This window comes from Amphiura filiformis, chromosome 11 (genome assembly GCF_039555335.1).
Source record: "Amphiura filiformis chromosome 11, Afil_fr2py, whole genome shotgun sequence".
Lineage (NCBI taxonomy): Eukaryota > Metazoa > Echinodermata > Ophiuroidea > Amphilepidida > Amphiuridae > Amphiura > Amphiura filiformis.
Genome location: NC_092638.1, coordinates 37,400,472 through 37,423,368, shown reverse-complemented (window position 1 = coordinate 37,423,368; position 22,897 = coordinate 37,400,472). Strand labels below are relative to the sequence as shown.

Here is a 22,897-nt window from a genome sequence, read left to right as displayed (position 1 = left end):
ATTGCATTTAGCTCGAGAGCCGATAGGCTCAAGAGCTAAATGCAATAACTCCATAGCAAGTGCAATTATCTTGACGAATGCATTTGCACGAGTACATTATCCGTCATACACTTTGAGTGTAGGCCTATTAAAACAATAGGCAATATTAATTGCTGCATTCATTATATTAGTTTTCATATTAGGGAAAATATCTTACATTTTAAAAACACAGTCAGGACATTGACCAGCTACGTAGCATTTAACTGGTAAAGAAAATCAATCCCTGTATAAGTTAGCTATCAATGGTATCGATTGCGCCATACGTCATACTTTAGTAACTTATTCACGCATGGTTTGTAACCAATTGACTTTATGTTGTGATCATTTAGAGCACTGAACCCGTTCACCTGGAAACGATCGATTTAGATGTCCGACTAGTACTACGGTGAATATCAACTGGACTTTATAGCTCTATAATTTGAACTTTAAAATCTACTTATATTAAAACACACGACATTGGGATTTAACAATTTGTTCAGTATTATCATAGGCCTTCAAACACATGTGTTTGAAGGCCTATGGTATTATAAAGCATGATCATGATATTATGCGCTAGTGTGTGTTTCGGGCCCGGCTATGTTATTTTAGATATAGGCCTACATGTATTTCATTTGTAAAATGCTGAATATTTTGCAATGGTGTCATCTTGTATAATTATGATCCACCTGTTTTTGGCCCTTTTTAACTAATAGAAGCTCGATTATTCTCATTTGATGTTTGATTTATTTTACATTAATCATAATTTATGACAATGATATTGCCTGAGCGATTGCGAATAGGGTGCAACTCTACTAGTCTTATTACAAGACTGCCCTACCCCAACCCCAAACCCTAAACTCCGTAAACGAGGACTGGACTCAAGTCTAGCGAGTTGCACCCTATTCGGTAATTGTACCCTATTCTAGAACACCGTTTGTAACTCTACCATTTTAACACCACAGAATGTATATTCGTACTTTTTTGATGGTATATATATCGAACAGACAATTATATAGTTATGTGACCTCTGTGTCGAAAGCGTCACCTAACTCTACTATATATGGTTATGTGAAAGTAGTATTTCTAGTATTTGAGCGTGCACGTATTATCTAGAATCTATTGTTTAGCGTGCAGGTTTTAGATAATGCATTGTTTAGCGTGCAGGTTTATATAATTTGGGCTGTGAAGGGTAGTTCGCGAAAATAATGCACGGGAGTAGAATACATAACGATGAATAGAAACGGGCACTAGAAGTGTATGACTGGATAAGAGAGGTTGGACTTAGTTAATAAATAAGTCAATACATAAGTCAATAAATAAGAAAATAACTGGACATAAATCAAATCAACAAAAATAAAAGCTCTATTATTTAGGTCTACAATGTACGAAGTATATTTGTGATTTTCTTTCTTGGTTGATTGTTTGGGATTTTTTTCCCTTATGTTATAGTGTTGATACTGTCATGAAACACGACCAAGGGAAAGGGGCTATCATTTTCTTCAGAAGGGGTGGGGGGTGAGTCATGAATATACTGGGGGTATGGGGTCATATATTTTTTTACCAAAAACAGGGGGGTTGTAATTTTACCCCACCCCCCCAAAAAAAAAGGGGTTATAAAATTATCAAGGCTTTATAACTCACAATTTTGAGGAACTATGCATGCAATCATTACAATCTCAATTTTCATGCGCAACATATGTGATGCGATCAAGCAAGCAGTCGGAACTCGGAAATATTAATTTTTCAGTTTCTTACAGGATAGTAAAAAGCATTTACACATCTGCATTTTGCATCAAACCCCATTAAAATTGAACAATCAGTTCCAAAAATAAGAGCAATTAAAGAATTTCCAAAACAAAAGGAAACAAAAGGAAATATTTCCTTTGTATGGCTATATCTCACAATCAATATTTCCGAGTTCCGACTGATTTTGCTTGATCGCATCACATATATGCAGGCATATTCTTTACAAAGCGAGGACATATTGTTATAACCTTTGGAATAATTTGTTTTTGGTTTGTGTGTGTGAGAGGGGGGTCATAAAAATTCCAACCTGTGATAGGAAGGTCATAACAAAATTTCAACCCCCAACAGGAGGGGGGTCACAAAAATCCAGTCACCAGCCTATTTATGACCCACCCTCTTCCAAAGAAAATGACATCCCCTGAAGTTACATATAAAAAATGATGTAATATTATTTTTCATTAAAGGAGCATTCCGTGATCCATAGCCTCTTCCACCCCCTACCCCCTTTTGAATAAAGGTTGAAATTTGTATTTATGTTTTGTTTAAACAAAATGGAGCAATACACATGCATACCTCTTTTAAGCAAAATCAGAATAAACTGAAATTTTGTGGATAAACTTTTTTCATGGATATTTATGTGGTGTGATCAAGCAAAATCAGTCTGAAGTAGGGTATATTCAATTTTTGGTTTTCTACATGATTGTATAAAGCATTTGCAAAGGTACATTTTGCAAAAAACTCAGATAACTCCATTGTAATCAAACATTTAGTTCCAAAGATGAACAATTGACACATTTACAAAACAGTAGACAACAAAACAAATGTTTTCCTTTGTTTGTCTATATCTGGAAATCAATATTTTGGACTTCCCACTGATTTTGCTTGATCACATCACATAGGGCTATATCTACATACCATAAAAAGAGAATGCTAGAACCACAAAATACTCCTTTAAGCCCAATGATGGTGGCAATGAACTATTCCATTTCAAATCTGCCAGCTGTGGAAGATTCCAAAAAAGTTTTCCACAGAGGGAACATGTTTTTCAAATAGAATTGGCTAGGGTTAATATTTTGAAACCCATACTCCCCCTGTACGTGGCTTTAGCTTCCACAACTGGAGTGAGTATTTCAAATGGAAGTTACCCAAATTGTCAGTCTATTTAAAATCCACACTCCCTCTGTGAAAGACTTTATGTAAATCTCCCACAGCAGGAGTGTGGATAACAAATAGAATAGCCCTTTACTGGTGTATGTTTCAAACTTCAGTATTGATACCATCACGAGACACAAACAGGGGTAAAGTTACATGTAATATTATTATTTTTTAATAAGCTAATTGAATGGTGGCAATCTGGTGAAACTTTAACACCTAAACGCAATAAATTTCCAGTGTATTTATTTCCAACTTTGACAAGATATAGTGTTCATAAGGTAAAATTACATGTAGCTACATGTGATATTGTTATTTTTCATAAGCTTGGTTGCAAAATCTGATGAAACCTTAGCATGTAACACAACAAATGTATTCAAACTTCCAAATCTAGTCCAAAGTTGACGATGCCGTCAGTGCGTTTACACGATTCTGTCCCCAGTGTGCGGATTCTATGCGTGTGTATATTTTAACCTGGGGAGGAACTCATAATCAGGTGGTGGTCTTATTATATAAAGTATGTAAAGTATACAAAGTATCATAAGTTCATAAGGAATCAATTTAGAATGAAAATTTCAAAAGGACGATAAAAAAACTCAGAGCAGCCATTTTGGATGTAATTTCTTTTTGGGAAAATAACCGATTATGCTGAGCAACATGAGCAATGAGGTTGCAGACAATCAAGTTGCAGATTAGAAAACAGTATTTTGCAAGTCGGAGGGAAAGAAGGCCCTATCTGCAATAGCTGCCCTGTAGACATTTGAAAATTTCTGCATGCATTCCATATGTACGCATCTTCAAATATGACACCTGGCAACTATTACAGATAAGGTTTTCTTGCACTTATTCCACAAAGCTGCTTCAAAGCATATTGTAAAAAGAGCCCTAAAGAACACTTGGTGGACTGTGCCGACATGGATCATTATACAGCATCTTGAAGTATCAATTAGAAGTCTTGACTATGTTCCGTACATAATACTCAGGGGAGGGGGAAGGGGGTTACTGGTCATTGACAAACAAGTATTTGTGAGGGCTGAAAATACACCCCTAAACAAGTACATGTGTGACAAGTGCAATTTTCTACCTTAAACAATTAAGTAGGGGAAGGTGGGGCATAACGGACCCCCGGGGCAAAACGGAACCACCTGGAAAAATAGGCCTTGGCAATACTGCCGCCTATGCAAATTATATTGAGGAACACAAGTATGGCTACGAGGATTTACAACAAAAATTTTATCTGAAACAATCCACTGACATTCGAGCAAGATCGAGTCCAAAAATTACTACCCGTCTGGTGTAAGATATATAGATGTTTAATGCGCTGAAATTTTACTTCATTAATATCGGATTCCCAAATAATTGTGTATATTGTAAACACGAAGGTACTAGCCATGAGCTGTATTAACTGCATGGCCTATATGCTACGATGTATTATGCATGCAACCTATTTCTAAAAAATCGGGTATGGGGCAAAACGGAACCCTAGGTGTGGGGCATAACGGAACAGGGTTCCGTTTTTGCCCCATGCTTTTGTCCCACAGATGGGTTCCGTTTTGCCCCAATTGGACATAAGTTGTCTTCACTCAAGGAAATGTAGGCGTTATCTAGGGGCCTACTCGAACATGGTAAACACTTCGCTGAAACATAGACATATAACTAGACCTACAGATAGAATTAATGATTAAAAGTTAACCACTTACTCCACAGAGATGGTAGGCCTACTGAATATTTCTTTCTAATCAAATATTGGTCATACATATTATAGGCCTACAAGGCCTATAAGAAGTTAACCACTCACTCCACAGAGATGGTAGGCCCACTTAATATTGTAACTGAATATAGTCCTACATATAGCTAGGCCTAGGGCCTACCGATGGAACAGCTGATATAAGTTTGCACCCAGGGTGCCGTTTTGCCCCATAGGGGGTTCCGCTTTTGCCCGATAGTGGGGCAAAACGGATTTTTTTTGAAAATATTTCTTCATTTTTATAAAAATTGTAAGATTCAAGTTATATTGGTTAATGGTATATTAAAGGTAAATACAAACTTCAACTGAACATATAATTTTTACAGTCATATTACTTATGGTGACGTCACAGAGCATCCTCAAAGTTAAGTGTTCCGTTATGCCCCACCTTCCCCTACTGGTATTATTTTGATCCCCTCTAAAGGAATATTAACACTGATTTAATGTGCAAGGTATACCCTTTTTCTTATAATTCCCTCGTTTTAAACACCATATACACAAAAAAGGTCCTTTTTATGTGAAGCTTTGGTCACATACCCCCTGGTCAATGATCGGTGGCCCCCCTGGAATAATACATGTAATACCAGTGTGTGTTTCCTCCTGAATGACAGCTATAAATAAAAAAAGAGTGATTCCAATCAAGGGTATAATTTTCACAGAATAGATGGTGGCAGAGAAGATACCTTACACTTCCCATAATGCATTTCTCCCATTTCAATTTCCTATACTGTTATGCTATCTACTGCAACATGGGTCGATATTGACGAAATGTACCTCAATGAACACAGTACTTCCAAATCTTGCAAAATAAGTTTATTTTTTGACTATCAACTCATCTTTAACCAGTCTATTCTTAAAATTATGGGAGGGTAATTTCATGAAATGATGTGATAAATCATGTTGCAAAGGATTCTGGGAAGGGTAAAATATCTTCTATGCGATGGTGGTGCCTGGATTAGGTTATTCCAGTTGAAATCCATACACCCCTATAGAAGACATGACCTTAATCTCCCACACAGGGAGTGTGAATTGAAAATGGGGTTACCTGAATAGGTGATTCCATTTGCAATCTCCACCCCCTGTGTGGGAGATCAAGGTTAGGTATTCTACAGGGGGTGTATGAATTTCAGCTAGAATGTCCCAATACAGGGGTTGGGCAAGGGTCTGGGTGGATGTGGGTTATGTTGCATATATATACTGATGTTGGTAGGTGCGTGATCAGTCGCATCTCGCCTTTTCATGAGGACAAGATACCTGTTTCCAACTCATCACTCCAATTACTTAGATTTTAGAAATCATCGAGCATCAAAGTGGTATCATAATGAACCAAATACACCAACTCTACGGGATTTTGTTTTGAATTTGTCTCTCTTTTGATTCTGGATCCAGAGGACATCAAGTCTGGCACCCATTTTGGTAAGTAAACATTTTGTTGACATTTTGCAATATTTATTTTGTATTTTCTCAACAATATAAACAAGTCAAATTTAATGTGTTTTATATGCAAGCAAGATATCTTATGGGTGTTTAGGTTCAAAATGTTATATAATACAAGAATCAATGGATTAATGTCTTGCCAACTCATCATAATAATGCTCCTTGTGTCACAGTATCAGAACAACATTTTATCAAGTTGTTCCAATTTTTAACACATATTTTAGAAATGTTTTCATTCATTATGAATGCATAAATACCATTATGGTGTTGAAAAAGAAACACCTGTTCTATGGACTTGACCGATTCAGATTTTCCATTTAGGTGATGTTTTTTTTTATTTGCTGTATGCATGTGTTTAATTTGGCCAAAGGTGGATTGAGTTTGATGGAAATTGCTGTATGCATGTATAAAATCAGCTGTTTAGGGCAAAAAGTAGATTGATTAAAAATGCAAGCGAAGTGAGGGAAAAATTGTTCAAAACACAAACGCACGTCTGACCAATCCAACTTGAAAAGTGTGTCAGCCCATAGAATAGGGTTTGTTGTTGTCATCATCTAATTGTGCATCACTTGTTCTTTTTTTGAAATGTCACTGTGGTATATTTTGAAAAGTGGATTAGAAAATGTGAGCGAGTGAATCAAATGAAGCAACTTACAGATAGGGTTTAGGATCAATATATCTTCCACGGTCATAGTGTGCAGCCCGTGCTTTAGAAAGAGTGTCCTTTCTGAAAATTGAGGAAGGGAAAGGGTCTCACTTTTTCATCAAAAAGGTAGTATTTTTATTTGAAAATATGTTTGAGTAAAGACTTGAAAATTGAGGAAGGTGTCGGGTCTCACTTTATTATTAAAAGGGTGGCATGATAAAAGTGTAAGAAGGAAATAAAAGGGTGGGGTCAATTTCACAAAAGGAGCATTATTTTTAATTGTTTGAGCAAAGACTTGTATGGCTTATGATTGGTCAATTTCCATGATGAATACACAATTTTGATGCTGATTCCAGTCAGTCTGGTCTCCTATAAGTAGCAACTTTCATCTGTTTTCTCAACATTATGTAGCCACAGCTTTTCAGAGGTATCAAATTCTCGACTTTTTTGAGAAAAGTGAGGGAAGAAGCTATGGATCACAAATGCCAGACTTGTACCCGAGTCCAGCTTGTCCGAGTCCGAGCCGAGCCGAGTCCAATTGTATCCGAGTCCGAGCCAAGTCCGAGTCCTTTTGTGTCCGAGTCCGGACTCGAGTCCAAGTCCAGGGGTGCGAGTCCGAGCCAAGTCCGAGTCCAACAAAATAAGACCAGTCCGGACTCTAGTCCGCTCGAGTCCGACTCGGGTGAGAGTCCATGCCGTGGTGGTGGTGGGGGGGGTTCATTCAACTTTAATGTGACAGGTATCTACCTATTGGCATTGCTTAGTTTAAAAAAAAAAAAAAAAAAAGGGGTAATTGGGTATAAAATTTTGAAAGAAGGGTCATTTGGTACAACATTTTGAAAAAATGGGTCATTATTTGCAAAAATGGAGCAAAATTTTATATTTTATTTCTTATTTGAAAAATTTACAATACAAATTTGCTGAAAAAGGTCAATTTTAAAGTTTCCGCATAATTTTATGGCATTTTGATGATAAAATTGTAGAAATGTGATGAGAAGGTCACTCACTGCATCACACCACACACCACTCTACCAAACCCCACCCAACACTGTTGACTCAACCAACCAACCGTACACACTTTCTTCAAAAGCCATGTCCATGAACAGGTTACTCCTGAAGGTAACAAGAAATGTCTTTAAAAAGACAACGCCATGGATGAAGATCATGTTTCATAATTTTGCATTGCAAGTACCGGTACTTGGAAAGCTAGTAAATTTGAATGTTTGGCACAACTAACGGGTGCGAAATATTGGCATTTATTGGTAAATACCACCAATGACATACTAGGAAATACTCAAAATTTTCATGTCCAAAGCTGAATTGGAAAATGTGTGCTAAATAGGTCTACATTTAATTCATACTTGTAACAAACGGCTCAATTGAAATCACATCCTCTGAGTTTTACAACAATCCAACAATCTATATTCAGATAACCTTAAGAATGTTTGCTGCTATAATTAAGAGATTTCATATCAACCACATTTCATGACAATCCAATTATCTATTATCAGTAACTGTTAACCTTGATATTGAAGCATGGTAATTAATTTTAGATATATTTATTCGCAATGTATAGTTTACTGGTAGTTACAATCACATCATAAGGCCACTAACAGTCAATTTTGAGTTTCCGTCACATAATTTCTGAAAACAAGTGAGGTAACTTTTTCATTATTCATTATTTTTCTGCCTTTCGTTATATGACTAACACGAATGTAAAATGTGTTGTTATTTGCCACTCACTCACTTTGAAGATGGATGTTTAGCCCTAATGAGATTCAAAAGTATATTAAAAATAGTCACAATAATTAATTCAAATGAGGGTCAGAAAATGAAGTGAGGGCGGTGACGGGAAACTCAAAATCGACTTTCATTGGCCTAATCAAAAGACTGATTACTCAATCCCAGGGATTCCCAAAGCCACTATCTACCCCAATTACTGGTATCCCCCCCCTCGACGACTAGTGTCACTCCCAACATCAATTAGTGTTGGTAGTAGTGCACTATTTATACCCAGCTCTGGTCAGATCAGGGAATGGTCAGATAATGCTCATTATTATTGTTTAATTAGTGGTCACACTTTACTTGTCAATGCTTGTTGACAGCTTATCAGTAGTCAGATCAGCAGGGGTGCAATTGTATCCTTTTTCATAGAGCAACATTGTTCAAAATGTTCTAAAAACCTTATTTGTGAACGGATTTTAATCGTTAACAAAGCAAAATGTATGTTTAATATATTAATTATTTCATTAATAGCAATTTCATAAGTTTCCATCCATAAATAACCACAGAGCATTATCTGTTTACAAAATAAGTGTTTATTTTCAATTAGCCATCTTATCAGTGAAACTGATAGGAGGCCAAATTATAGTCAAATCAATTAGCCATCTTATCAGTAAAACTGATAGGAGGCCAAATTATAGTCAAAAACAGATTCTTTGTCTGTAGTCCCGCAACCCAGTCTATATGTGGCTCAGTTGTAAACATACACAACACAAACCGACTGTGAAGGAGCCTATATGCACGTAAACAACTTTCTAGTACATGTATAATAAAATCCGTTTTTGAGTATAATAAAGAAAGTCATGCATTGGCAACATGAAGGAAATGCCTATTGCTAACTTGGTAAAATGCATACTCCTAGCCCAATCTTGTACATCATAGCACCCAGTTTGGGTTTGTAGTTTGAAATGTTGCAATTAAACATTAGTTCTTTCAAATATGAAACGCTAAAACACAAATCTAGAACAAACAATCATTATATTTAGAAAGATATAGCAAACTTTCCATGATAGAGATTGGACCCAAGACCAAGTACACCCAAATTAGGTGACAATTCGGAATTAAGCCATGGCTGGAAAAACTACATGTATCAGACCACCTAGTACCTGTATCAGACAGCAGGCATGTGGGGGTATTTTGTGTGTGTGTGTGTAGCACACTACATGTAAACTCACAGTTAACTTAATTGCGGCTAGGGACAAGGCTGTAGGTATGCCAGGTGAATTCAAATTTGCCATCAAACTGCATTATTTTATATATCAAATTAAAGCCCTTGAGTAAAGAAAGTCAAAACTGAAAACCGTTTTGTCAAAGCACTTTCCGTAGCAAAGTTACATTTTGTCAAAGATTGACTTTCATCAAAAAGATTCAGCTAACAAAACAGCATTTCGGTCATAGACATACCACCTAGACCTATGACTGCCCATCCCTTACCACAGCGGGAGATGAAGCCCAGTATCCAAGGTGATATTGACGGATTGACAGGGTTACTAGGCGCAAAGATAATCGCGTACATTCTGCCGCTCTTGGTTGCGTGGTTACTGCGCCGTTATCGCCCGCGTCAAATGCAACATGTTCTGTAGACGCGAATATTATCTGCTTGCTTGCGTCCGAGTATGCGTCCTTGTTCAAGTCGTTTGCTAAGCAGTGTCGGATTCACTACGCGAGTCAAAGTCACTGGTCTAGGTACTAGTTTGTCTGGGATTTCGGTGGTGTTTCTAGATCTTAGTGTCATGATGATATCAGCTTTTCTATGTGGAACTGCTATCAAAATCCGGGTCAAAATCCTCTAAAATTCCATGTGCGAGTGTCTCATCGCCATAAAAAATCATATATTTGGGTCAAGTGAAGTATAGACAACATACTAGTATTTATGTAGGTTCCCTGCCTTGACCTACCTGTTCTTTTAAATTTCTATGTAAATATGTATTGTGTTCTAGGCGAATCATGACTAGCAGATAGGTTTGCCTGGCATACCTATACGCTGTGTGCAGTATTACATGTAAATGAATTGCAATATATTCAAATACAAATAGAAAATTAACATCATCATCATTATAATAATAATAATACTAACAGAAATTCACCTTTATAATTCTAAACATATTTTCAAATTGGCCCACACAAATGTCATGTGTACTCACTTACTGAGCACATGCAAACTATAGCCCTACTGAGTGGGAGCTGAGATGTATGGTCCAGTGTGCATGTTTCTCTTTCAAGAGCTTAATGGATTGGAAAGTTCCATGAAAGAAGTCTTACATTGTAGGAATTTTTATATAGTCCAAATATTTAATAAAATTATGCATTTGATTAATTATCATTTTAAATGATAACAAAAATATGATTCTGCTAAGTGACAGATAAATCTAAATAATTTGGTGGATATGTAGGAATAATAACAGGTCACAGATTTGACAGCCCCAATTAATTTGGAAAATGGCCAAATAAGTAAAGTCAACAAATTTGAGATCTATTTTAAAAATTTTAGATAATCATTTCACAGTTTACATAGATTTGGACATTGGACTGGACTCGGACCGGACTCGCCTTGAGTCCGAGTCCTTTTTGTGTCCGAGTCCGAGCCGAGCCGAGTCTTTTTGTGTCCGAGTCCGAGCCAAGTCCGAGTCCAACAAAAAGTGGACTCGAGTCGGACTCGAGTCCGAGTCGGACTCGAACGACAAATGCCCCTTTAATTTCCAACCATATCCATTGGCCTGTTGTCTATTTCTCAGTTTATAACATGTTTTTTTTTTATTTAAGGAATTTCGGATTTTAAATTGAAACGTGTATGGATTAGTTTGGTATGGCTTGATGCAAATGTAAAAGAAATTTGCAAGATTTTTCTTCAGTCTGATAAACCTTTTGGAACCCTCAAAAACATTTGAGTAACATGTAGACTAGACAAGACACTTAAGATTCAAAATCTGTATTTTGGCCAATTTTGGTGCACCTTTAAAAATAGTATAATTTTGACAAAATTTAACATTTAACTAAACCAGAATAATAATTAATGCATATAGTTTCATTAAACTGAAAAATTAGTTTGAAGTGCGAAGCCAAATATTTGTCATTAGCAAAGGGAGAAATGGTTAAACCTACTCATTACGCATGCTCATTGTAGCCTTTTTGTTTGGTCACAGGTAATTTGCATAACTTATGCTCTTTGCATGTATTATCCAATCATCATCGCAATACATAGTAAAGATGACCGAGTTGCGTGGCCTTAGCCAATCAACAGCTGAGTACACCATGTTGCTTATCAGCTTGATTGAGTAAAAACACTTCCCTACCCCCAGATTGGGTGTGGCATGTAGTAGTAGTGTTATGATATTGGAAAGTTCACAATTTATCCAATGGATGGAAAAGTAGTGCTCAATTTAGTAGATCATATAACATCATAATTATCTTTCCTTGGGGGCTATGGTATATTGTCATGTCAGAGCTATGATGTTGTAACTTTTCAGTGCTTTTACAGGAGAAGCATTTTATCATTTCAATTTGTTTGTACTTATTTGTTGTTTGTTAATGCTTTTATTATTTAATCAAAATTTTGTTCATTGCTTCTAAGACATGTACACATTTTCTGTGGCGGTGCCAGGAACTTTTTTCCGCAGGCATTGAGGGGGCAAAGTGAATTTGGGGGCAAAATCAACAAATTTAATGCAAAATTACAGTAAAATGGCGACATTTTCGTGATTTGGTGTTTTTACTGGGAGAAACGGGGAGGCAAGAGTTCTGACTGGGGGCATCTTCCCTCATGCCACACCCCCCCGTGGCGCTGCCACTGCACATTTTCACCCAGTTCGCCTAATGGCGCTATGGGTTCCCTTGACATAACTGGACTTTTAGACAAAACTAAAAGTGCCCTCCCATAAAAATCCCACCAGCAAATAAGGGCGTGTACCCTTAATTCTTGTTGTTACCCCAAGGCAAAGGAGCCCAGGTGCACCATTAGGCGAATGTTTACAGTATATGAACAATAATGACCATTGTCATGTTTTGTTTTGGTGCATATATCTTTATATCTTATAAATAGTTAGATCGACGCTTAGATTTAGCAAGATGCTAAAATCAGGAAAAAATTAAAATGGCTAATGAAAGAAATTATGACTGTCTTGTTTTCTCACAGGAGAGTTGTTCACCTAGACACTTGAGTGTTACAACTTGGCCTTAGAGGGACTCACAAGTAGTAGATTCAGGTAAGTACAGATCTAATGTGGAAATTTCAATTGAATGAACACAGCCTGACATAGCGTGATGATTTTTTGCGAACACTGCATGATGTACGTCAGTGTGTGCGATTGTGCGTGAGTAACGCGGAAGCGAATCAAACCATGCCAACACACTCGTGATTGGTTAGTACTGTATCCAAGGTTGTGCGTTCGTGTTGTAGTTTGAAATACGTGATATACGATTGCTATTGGATCGAGTACAGCTGTTGAAAGCTGTGTTCATTCAATTTAAATTCCCACTAGACTTATGTATTTTGTATGTATATGAGTAATTTCTATGAGGGGGCAGAATGGAGGCAAGAATCTTGACTAAGGAGACCCCCTTCCTTGTTGATACACCCATGTACAATTGCAATCCTCTAATGCAAAGGTGCCCCCTTTTCCCCAGGGGCATGGGGTATAAGGAAAGCGGATCAATTGTGTCAAAATTTGGCAAATATTCACCTACTTTTCTGTTTTAAAAGGACAGACAACATTGCAATCAGCCATGTCAGTCGATATTTTTTTCTGTGCCATGGTGTCAGTTACTCTATTATCAAATTGATTGATTAAATCTAAACAAGCATTAAATATCAGTATCAGTTACCATGGTTACTTTGTCAAATTAACTCATTACATATCCATGTAAGTATTGCACAGTGGTCTATTCAGGCAATATATCTCCGTAAATAAAATGTATTAAAAAAGAGGCAACACAGTTGTTCAACAGTCAATGCATCCAAAGCTTAACAAATCATAGATACACTGAAGGGGCTGTATCTGATGGCACCCTACTCACCCTGCACCTTACCGCTCCCGACCCCACCCCACACTAACATCACTCTATCCCTACACCATCCCTACAACTACCATACCCAACATCATTCCACCCCATACTAACATCACCCTATCCCTACACCATCCCTACCACCACAATACCCCACATCATCACCCTATCCCCACACCTGCATCTTTAATCTAACATTACCTGACTCCACATGCAATGTACTCCTACTACACTACCCCAAACCACCTTTCCTATTCCTACACTACCCCACACCACCATTCCTACTCCTACACTACCCCAACACCAGCATTCCTACTCCTACACTACCCCAACACCAGCATTCCTACTCCTACACTACCCCACACCACCATTCCTACTCCTTCACTACCACACGCCACCATTCCTACTCCAATACTAATCACACCACCATTCCTACTCCTACACTACCCCACACCACCACTCCTACTCCTACCCTACCCCACATCAACACTCCTACTCCTGTACTACCCCACACCACTTTTCCTACTCCTACACTACCCACAACACCACACCTACTCCTACACTACCCTGCACCACCATACCTACTCCTACACTACCCCACAACACCACTCCTACTCCTGCACTACCCTACACCAACCCTCCTATTCCTACACTACCCCAACACCACCATTCCTACTCCTACACTACCCCACACCACCATTCCTACTCCTACACTACCCCACACCACCTCATCCCATTCCTACACCCCACACCAGCATTCCTACTCCTACACTACCCCAACACCAGCATTCCTACTCCTACACTACCCCAACACCAGCATTCCTACTCCTACACTACCCCAACACCAGCATTCCTACTCCTACACTACCCCAACACCAGCATTCCTACTCCTGCACTACCCCACACCACCATTCCTACTCCTTGACTACCACACATCACTATTCTTACTCCTACACTACCACACACCACCACTCCTATCATACACTACCCCACACCAGCACACTACCCAACACCTACTCCTACACTACACCACACCACCATTCCTATCATACACTACCCCACACCAGCACTCCTACTCCAATACTACCCTGCACCAGCATTTCTACTCCTACACTACCCCACACCACCATTTCTACTCCTACAATATCCCACTCCACCATACCTACCCCTACATTACCCACACCCCTACTTTACCCCACTCATACCTGGTACCCTAACCCTACCACACCATTTCCAAACCGTAAACTCACCCTACCCAATCCATGATCTAACCCTTCCCCACATATCCCAACCTACCCTATCCATAACAACTACCCCATAACACCCGACCCCAATCATATCATTACTTACCCCACCCATACACGCTACATCATACCCTAAACCATACCACTACCCACCACACCTTACCCCAACCCACCCCTTACCCTATCCTCACCCTATCCCATACTTATCCCCAACCTCACCCCTACCCAAACCCTAACCTCACCCTACCCAGCTATCCCCTATCTCACCCTGTCCCAACACACCCTACTCTATTCCATCCATACCCTACACCCACCCTTTAAAATCTAACCCAACCCCAACCCATCCCACCCTACCCCGGGCCCTACCCTCCCTAAAGTGTCCTCACTGTAACCCAAACATATCTCCAGATAATCTGTTCACAAGGTTATTTTCCTCGATATGCATAAATTATGCAATTTAGCTAATGAATTAGCATATTTTTCACTGATGATTGGCTTGATACACACATAAATTTTGCAAACTAGCTACTTTATTAGCATATTTAATATAGAATATCAAAATATTTGTTAGTATTAGTGTAAAATGTGCATGAAGGTCATATTCATCAGTACCTCAAGTTGGCGCGACTACTATCTCATTTTGATAGTCAAACACCTTTTAAACCAATCAATAATCCTATTGTAGAAGAGGATAATAATCTTCTACCTTCGATGGCTATAGAATTCTTAATAGCTCTGGTCTTTTGCTTTGGCTAAATCCTGTTCAAGTGGTGGGTTACAAAGCATTGTATTTTGTCTAGGTATGTATAACCAACAATTAACATTGAGAGGACATTCTATTATTGAAGTGGATAATAAGCTTCTACCTTAGATGGCTATAGAACTTTTAATAGCTCTGGTCTTTGTTTGCTTTTGCTAAATCCTTTTCAAGTGGTGGGTTATTTGTATAGGTATGCATAACCAACAATTAACAATGAGAGAACCTTCTTAAACCTCATTGACTTGGGGATGATTTGAAATGATCGCCAATTATGACTGTTTGATATTTATTACCAGCAAATGTGGAAAAAGAGACACATGTAGAAACAAAAAAAAAGCTACCATTTTGTTGAAGGAGCAAAGTTCAACAAACCATAACCCTACTTCTGTATATCGTTTGAAGTCAAATGACATACCATTTTAAAGCTTATGATATATATTTTCTTAACACGAAATAATACAAAATTGAGCGGGGGAGGAATTTACGGCTCATTTGTCGTGTACGGTCACAAATTTGATTATGTGATGTATCACACTTTGTTTCCTTTTGTTTTCATTCACAGCTGTGCACTAGAGGACAAGATTGTTTCATTTCAAGATTACTGAATATACCAAATCCAAAGCCAGCACTGAACATTCCAGTATTACCTCTGATGACTCAGTTTCTTCTTGTCATGAATGTGGTTTATTTTTAAATGTACATGCATGTACTATTGTGCATAAATAGAAACACAAGTATTTTGTAGTCATAATCGTATCTTAAGGAGGCTTCTTCCCCTTTTGTTTTTCATTTTTGATTTATACACTAGTCTGTAAAGTCACTAAATATCCAAGATATCATAATTAAAATTAAAACACATTCACAATAAGAATAATTGTTTTACAACATTGTTAAAGTTCTCCCTAAATTACAATGATCATGCACACTCAGCAAAGTCAGCTTAGGACACTGTTTATTGAACCATCAAAAGCAATGTTTCAAAGCCAAGTATTCCTTATACTTGTTTGCATGACTTTGTTCACAAATGTCAATTGTGAAGGACTCCTTGATAATGATAACCCAAGTTCTCTAGAAACTCGCACTGTCATGATGACAGAGTTTGTCACTCAAACAGAACATCAGTCAGAACAATCCGATATTCACGATTCATCTTCTTCAAATCAAAATGATAGAAACAAACCAACAAATTTGCCTTTATCATATACTACTGAATATGGTGATATTGTTTCTGAAAGTACTAGAAGTAATTATGAAATCACAGCTCAAATTACCACAAAGAAGCTTGACATATTGCTGGAAGCTTCTAATAGGCCTGCTAGACAAGACACAACATCCTCTCCCACTGCCCTGAGTGTGACCAATAAGCATATTAAACAACAAGTAGCTTCATCTCCCACTTCGCCAGGTGTTACTGATGCATGTGACATTGATCAACCTCTGGTAGTTTCTACTGATCACATTCAACTCAAAGCATTCACTGGTCCACACAAATGCAATGTGTTGGTTACTATTGAAAGTAGTACAGCTATTTCTGTCAAAATGTTACATTCGGGTCTGAACACTGTATACTCTTATTTCTATATAGAAATGTTAGGAAATGAAACCCAACAGTGTGCCGGTCAATATGCTTTAATGTCAGGTGACTATGTTCCTTGCATGATAGCTGTCAGTGGAAGACAATTCAGATTTTACTTCCAGAACACTGAGATATTGCTAGAGCTACATGCTGACAATTTAAATATGTTAACTTGTTTTGAAAGTTTATCAGATAAGATTGCAGTGTGTGATTTGACTTTATATAAAAATCTTGTTGAGCAAATCCCTCAATACAAGGAATATAGAATCAGAGATTTCCAGAGATACATACCAGAAAACTATATCTCCTTCAATGTAACTACTCCCATAATCAAGTGTGAATGTGAGTGTCTGTCTTGCACATGTACATTAGGTTATCGAGAATGGCAGTATTTGTGCATTACAGACAGTACTAACAAGACCAGTGCAGATTTAATAGTCTATGAACCAACTATATTGGGTCTATCATTTGCTAACACTGGTTTAAATGACATTCAGTCACATGCATTAGCAGATCTCAACACACTGAAATATTTAATCTTAAACCATAACAACATTTGTGTACTTCCCATGACCATATTTCAGAATTTGTCACTAGTAGAAGTTCTTGACTTGGGTTACAATTATTTGTCCAACTTGAAACCTGGCTTATTTCGTTCATTGATTAGTTTGAAGTACCTTGATTTGAGCCACAATGACATTTACATCCTGCCAAGGGATATGTTCAGCTTACTAAATGAATCTTTTTACATTGACCTAAGTTACAATAACCTCACTACGTTACCAAATGGAATATTCATGTCACTAAGGAAAATAGATCAGATTATTGACCTGAGTTATAATAACTTAACCACATTACCAGATGGAATATTCACATCACTACATGAAATATCCTATGGGAGTACCCTTGACCTGAGTCATAATGACTTGAACTCATTACCATATGAAATATTCATATCACTATGGGAAATTGATGGTATCCTTGACCTGAGTTATAACAACTTGAACTCATTACCAGATGGAATATTCAAAAATTTCACATCACTACAGGAAATGTTTGGTGGTACCCTTGACCTGAGTCATAATGACTTGAATTCATTACCGGATGGAATATTCACATCACTACATCTAACCGTTGCTACCCTCCTTGACCTGAGTCATAATGACTTGAACTTATTACCAGATGGGATATTCAAATCACTAGGGGAAATTTATGGTACCCTTGACCTGAGTCATAACAACTTGAACTCATTACCAGATGGAATATTCACATCACTACAGACAATTGCTGATGGTACACTTGACCTGAGTCATAACAACTTGAATTTATTACCAGATGGAATATTCAAATCACTGGGGGAAATTCATGGTACCCTTGACCTGAGTCACAACAACTTGAACACATTACCAGATGGAATATTCACATCACTACAGACAATACATGGTACCCTTGATCTGAGTAATAATAACTTGACCTCATTACCAGATGGAATATTCACATCACTACAGGAAATGTCCTATGGGGGTACCCTTGACCTGAGTCATAATGACTTGAATTCATTACCGTATGAAATATTCATATCACTATGGGACATTGATGGTACCCTTGACCTGAGCTATAACAACTTGAACTCATTACCAGATGGAATATTCAAATCACTACAGGAAATATTTGTTGGTACCCTTGACCTGAGTCATAATGACTTGAACTTATTACCAGATGGAATATTCACATCACTACAGTATATATCCTATGGTATCCTTGACCTGAGCCATAACAACTTAAATTCATTACCATACGAAATATTCAAATCACTTCGGGTAATCTATGATATCTTGACAACCTTTGGTACCCTTAACCTGAGCCATAACACCTTGACCACATTACCACATGAAATATTCACCTCATTACAGTATATAAGATATGGTACCCTTAACCTGAGCCATAACACCTTGACCACATTACCAAACGGAATATTCACATCACTACTAACAATAAACAGAGGTAGCCTTGACCTGAGTCATAACAACTTGAACTCATTACCATATGGAATATTCAAATCACTAGAGGAAATTGAAGGTACAAAACTATATTATAAACCTATAAGATATGGTGCCATTGACCTGAGCCATAACACCTTGACCACATTACCAAATGGAATATTCACATCATTGCACACAATATCCTATGGTATCCTTGACCTGAGTCATAACAACTTGACCACATTACCAGATGGAATATTCACATCACTACAGACAATATACTTAAGTACCCTTGACCTGAGTCATAACAACTTGAACTCATTACCATATGGAATATTCAAATCACTAGAGGAAATTGAAGGTACAAAACTATATTATAAACCTATAAGATATGGTGCCCTTGACCTGAGCCATAACACCTTGAACTCATTACCATATGGAATATTCAAATCATTGCACACAATATACAATGGTATCCTTGACCTGAGTCATAACATCTTGACCACATTACCAAATGGAATATTCACATCATTACAGTATATAAAATATGGTACCCTTAACCTGAGCCATAACACCTTGACCAAATTACCAGATGGTATATTCACATCACTACAGACAATGTCGATTAGTACACTTGACCTGTGTCATAACAACTTAACCACATTACCAGATGGAATATTCACGTCACTGCATACTATATACTCTGGTACCCTTGACCTGAGTCATAATGACTTAAATTCATTGCCATTTGAAATATTGAAATCACTAGGGGCAATTGATTGTGCCCTTGATTTGAGCCATAACAACTTGACCACATTAACAGATGGAATATTCACATCACTACAGAATATAACATATAAACCCCTTAACCTGAGCCATAACACCTTGAACACATTACCAGATGGAATATTCACATCATTACATAGACTATATTATGGTACCCTTGACCTGAGCCATAACACCTTGACCACATTACCAAATGGTATATTCACATCACTACTAACAATATACAGATGTAACCTTGACCTGAGTCACAATGACTTGACCATATTACCAAATGAAATATTCATGTCGCTACAAAAAATAGAAGATGGTACCCTTGACCTGGGCCATAACACCCTGACCACATTACCAGATGGAATATTCACATCATTGCACACAATATCCTATGGTACCCTTGACCTGAGTCATAATAATTTCACTATATTACCTGATGGAATATTCACCTCACTCAAGTTTACAGACCACATCACTTTAGACATGAGCTACAATGATTTGACCACATTGCCTAATAGAATATTCTCCAGGATGGAAGGACTACTGGCCCTTGACTTAAGTCATAATGACTTGGTTATGTTACCAAGTGACGTATATTCTTCAGTGCAGACTCTAACAACCCTTGACATGAGTCATAACAACTTGGCTACATTGCAAGATGACTGTTTTAAGAATTTGTACCAGCTGAAATCACTCAACCTAAGATGTAATCCTATGACACATTATACATCCCTGCAATTCCAGTCACTGGCTGCATTAAAAGTGCTTGATATAAGCAAGAACACAATTGTTCAAATTTCAACAGATTTATTTCATTCAACTGTAAGTTTGTTAAGTTTAGATCTGTTTGGAAGCAGTTTGGAGACAATTCCTTTCGGTGCATTTAAAAATCTTAGTACATTGGCATATTTGAACATAAGTAGAAATGTTGTTTTAACCCTACCTTCATTTAGAACACTAGGTGAGTTGATAATCTTAGATCTTAGTGACAACAGACTTCAAAACTTCACATCAGAAACATTTTGTGGACTGGAGAAGTTACAATCTCTCTTTCTATCCAATAACCAGATATTAGACCTACCAACACATGTATTTGATCACTTACATGAGCTTGTATTTCTTAACATATCTCATAATACTATTCAAGAAATTGAGTCTGAAGCTTTCCAAACCAAACTTGAAACTATTGACCTTCGGGGAAATGACATGCTCAAAATAACTCATCAATCATTAAATAATTTCAGCAATTCAACTGTGATATTAGTTGACCAATATTCACCCTGTTGCTTTCTTGAAGATGCCCAATGCATTTCTCAAGAACCACGTCCAGAATATTTAACTTGTAACAGAATGTTACCAGATGTATCTATAAGGGTTTCAATATGGATTATTGGACTATTTGCATTAACATGCAATGGAATTGCTTATTACTTGCGCTCACACAAAAAACAAGCAAACAAAGTTCAATCATTACTCATATCACAGTTGTCATTATCAGACTTCCTCATGGGCATTAACATGCTCATTTTAGCTATTGCTGATTTATACTACAAGTTCTTTCCATCATATGCCTTTCAGTGGCGACAAGGATTTGCTTGTAAACTAGTAGGGTTTTCATCAATATTATCTAGTGAAGGATCTGTATTTTTTATTACTTTAATAAGTATTGATCGTTTACTAGCAATAAAATACACATTTGGCAGCCTGCGATTAACAACAAAAATGGCTCGAATTTGTGTTGCCCTTGCTTGGTTAGCAGCCATTTTGATGAGTGGTCTTTCTATTGGCTTAGCAAGTGAAGAAGGTGATGTATTTAGCATTTCTGAAGTGTGCATTGGTATCCCAATAATTCGTAGACACATGACTAAATTGAAGAATAATAGCATTCAAATTAATAAGACTGATTTTAATATCAGAACAAAGGTGAGACAAATCGGTCCAGCAATGTATGTTCCAGGAAATATTTTCATAGAGCAACAACAATATGAACAAAATGTCACTTATACAACTGCTGAAATTACTGGAAGCCAAATTTCCCCCATCAATTCCATTGTGATATTTATTGGGGTTAACCTATTGTGTTTTATGGTGGTAGCAGCATGTTACATACAAATATTTCAAACTGCAAGAACTACATCAAAACAGGCAGCACGAACTCAAACCCATGACGAAGAAATACGCATGGCTCGAAAGATGTCTGCCCTTGTGTTTACAGATTTCTTTTGTTGGGTTCCATTATGTATAACATGCATCCTTGCACAGTGTAACCTTATTGAGGTTCCCCCAGAAATGTATGTATGGATAATAGGCTTCATATTACCTATCAATTCATCAATAAATCCATTTTTGTATGTAATTTATGGGGAGATATCAGATTACTGGCAGAAACGGAAGGATGCTAGAAATTCAAGGCAACAAATTGAGATGCAACGTCGCTAAATCAAAACACTCACATGAGTTTCACCTGTTGTGTCAAGTTAAAAACTCAAATTGATTTCCATTCTGATCTTAAAACATGACAGTTTTTCAGTTGCAAAGAAATTAATAAAAATATATTTGCTTTCCTTTTTTACAATCTCTCAATGTAAATTAAATTGAGTAATTGACTTAAGGGCTGGGGTATGAACGTTTGGACAGTATTTATTTTGGGACATTAGAACACATCAGACATATCGAATTGCATTCTGAATATGAAGAATGTCATTCTGATATCAAATAATTTTGATTTTTTGAAATTCGCAATTTAATACACATTTTATGGCAAATCATTAAAAAATGATATTTTTGATATTTAACAGTACTCGAAGTAAACTTAATAAATCTGATGATTTATACTTAAAGTGTATGTAGGTGGGATGAAAAGCCGACGATCAATTGAAAATTTGGACCTTTCGTATTGAATATATGGATTTTTTTTCCAAAAACACCAACAAAAATAGGTCTTTTGGGGATAAAAATCCATATCTTCAATATGAAAGGTCCAAATTTTCAATTGACCGTCGGCTTTTATTCCCAGCTACATACACTTT

The 22,897-nt window shown here is 37.2% G+C and overlaps 1 protein-coding gene and 2 long non-coding RNA genes across 4 annotated transcripts in view; 2 read left to right on the top strand and 1 right to left on the bottom strand.

Moving 5' to 3' along the window:
* The window catches only part of LOC140164810 (uncharacterized), a 59,474-nt gene that overhangs the window by 1,366 nt on the left and 35,211 nt on the right, over positions 1-22,897 (bottom strand). The window lies entirely within an intron of this gene.
* On the top strand, positions 5,914-17,226 carry LOC140164811 (uncharacterized). The gene is made up of 3 exons (XR_011860583.1): positions 5,914-6,079; positions 12,661-12,730; positions 16,096-17,226. It is a non-coding gene; the product is annotated as an uncharacterized lncRNA (long non-coding RNA).
* LOC140163996 (uncharacterized) lies at positions 20,155-22,728 on the top strand. The gene has a single exon (XM_072187281.1). It carries the CDS (start codon positions 20,160-20,162, stop codon positions 22,305-22,307), a length of 2,148 nt encoding a protein of 715 aa, XP_072043382.1. The 5' UTR covers positions 20,155-20,159; the 3' UTR covers positions 22,308-22,728.

What these genes read in the sequence shown, in the direction of transcription:
- LOC140163996 (XM_072187281.1), top strand. Translation starts at nt 20,160, where the DNA reads ATGTCGCTACAAAAAATAGAAGATGGTACCCTTGACCTGGGCCATAAC.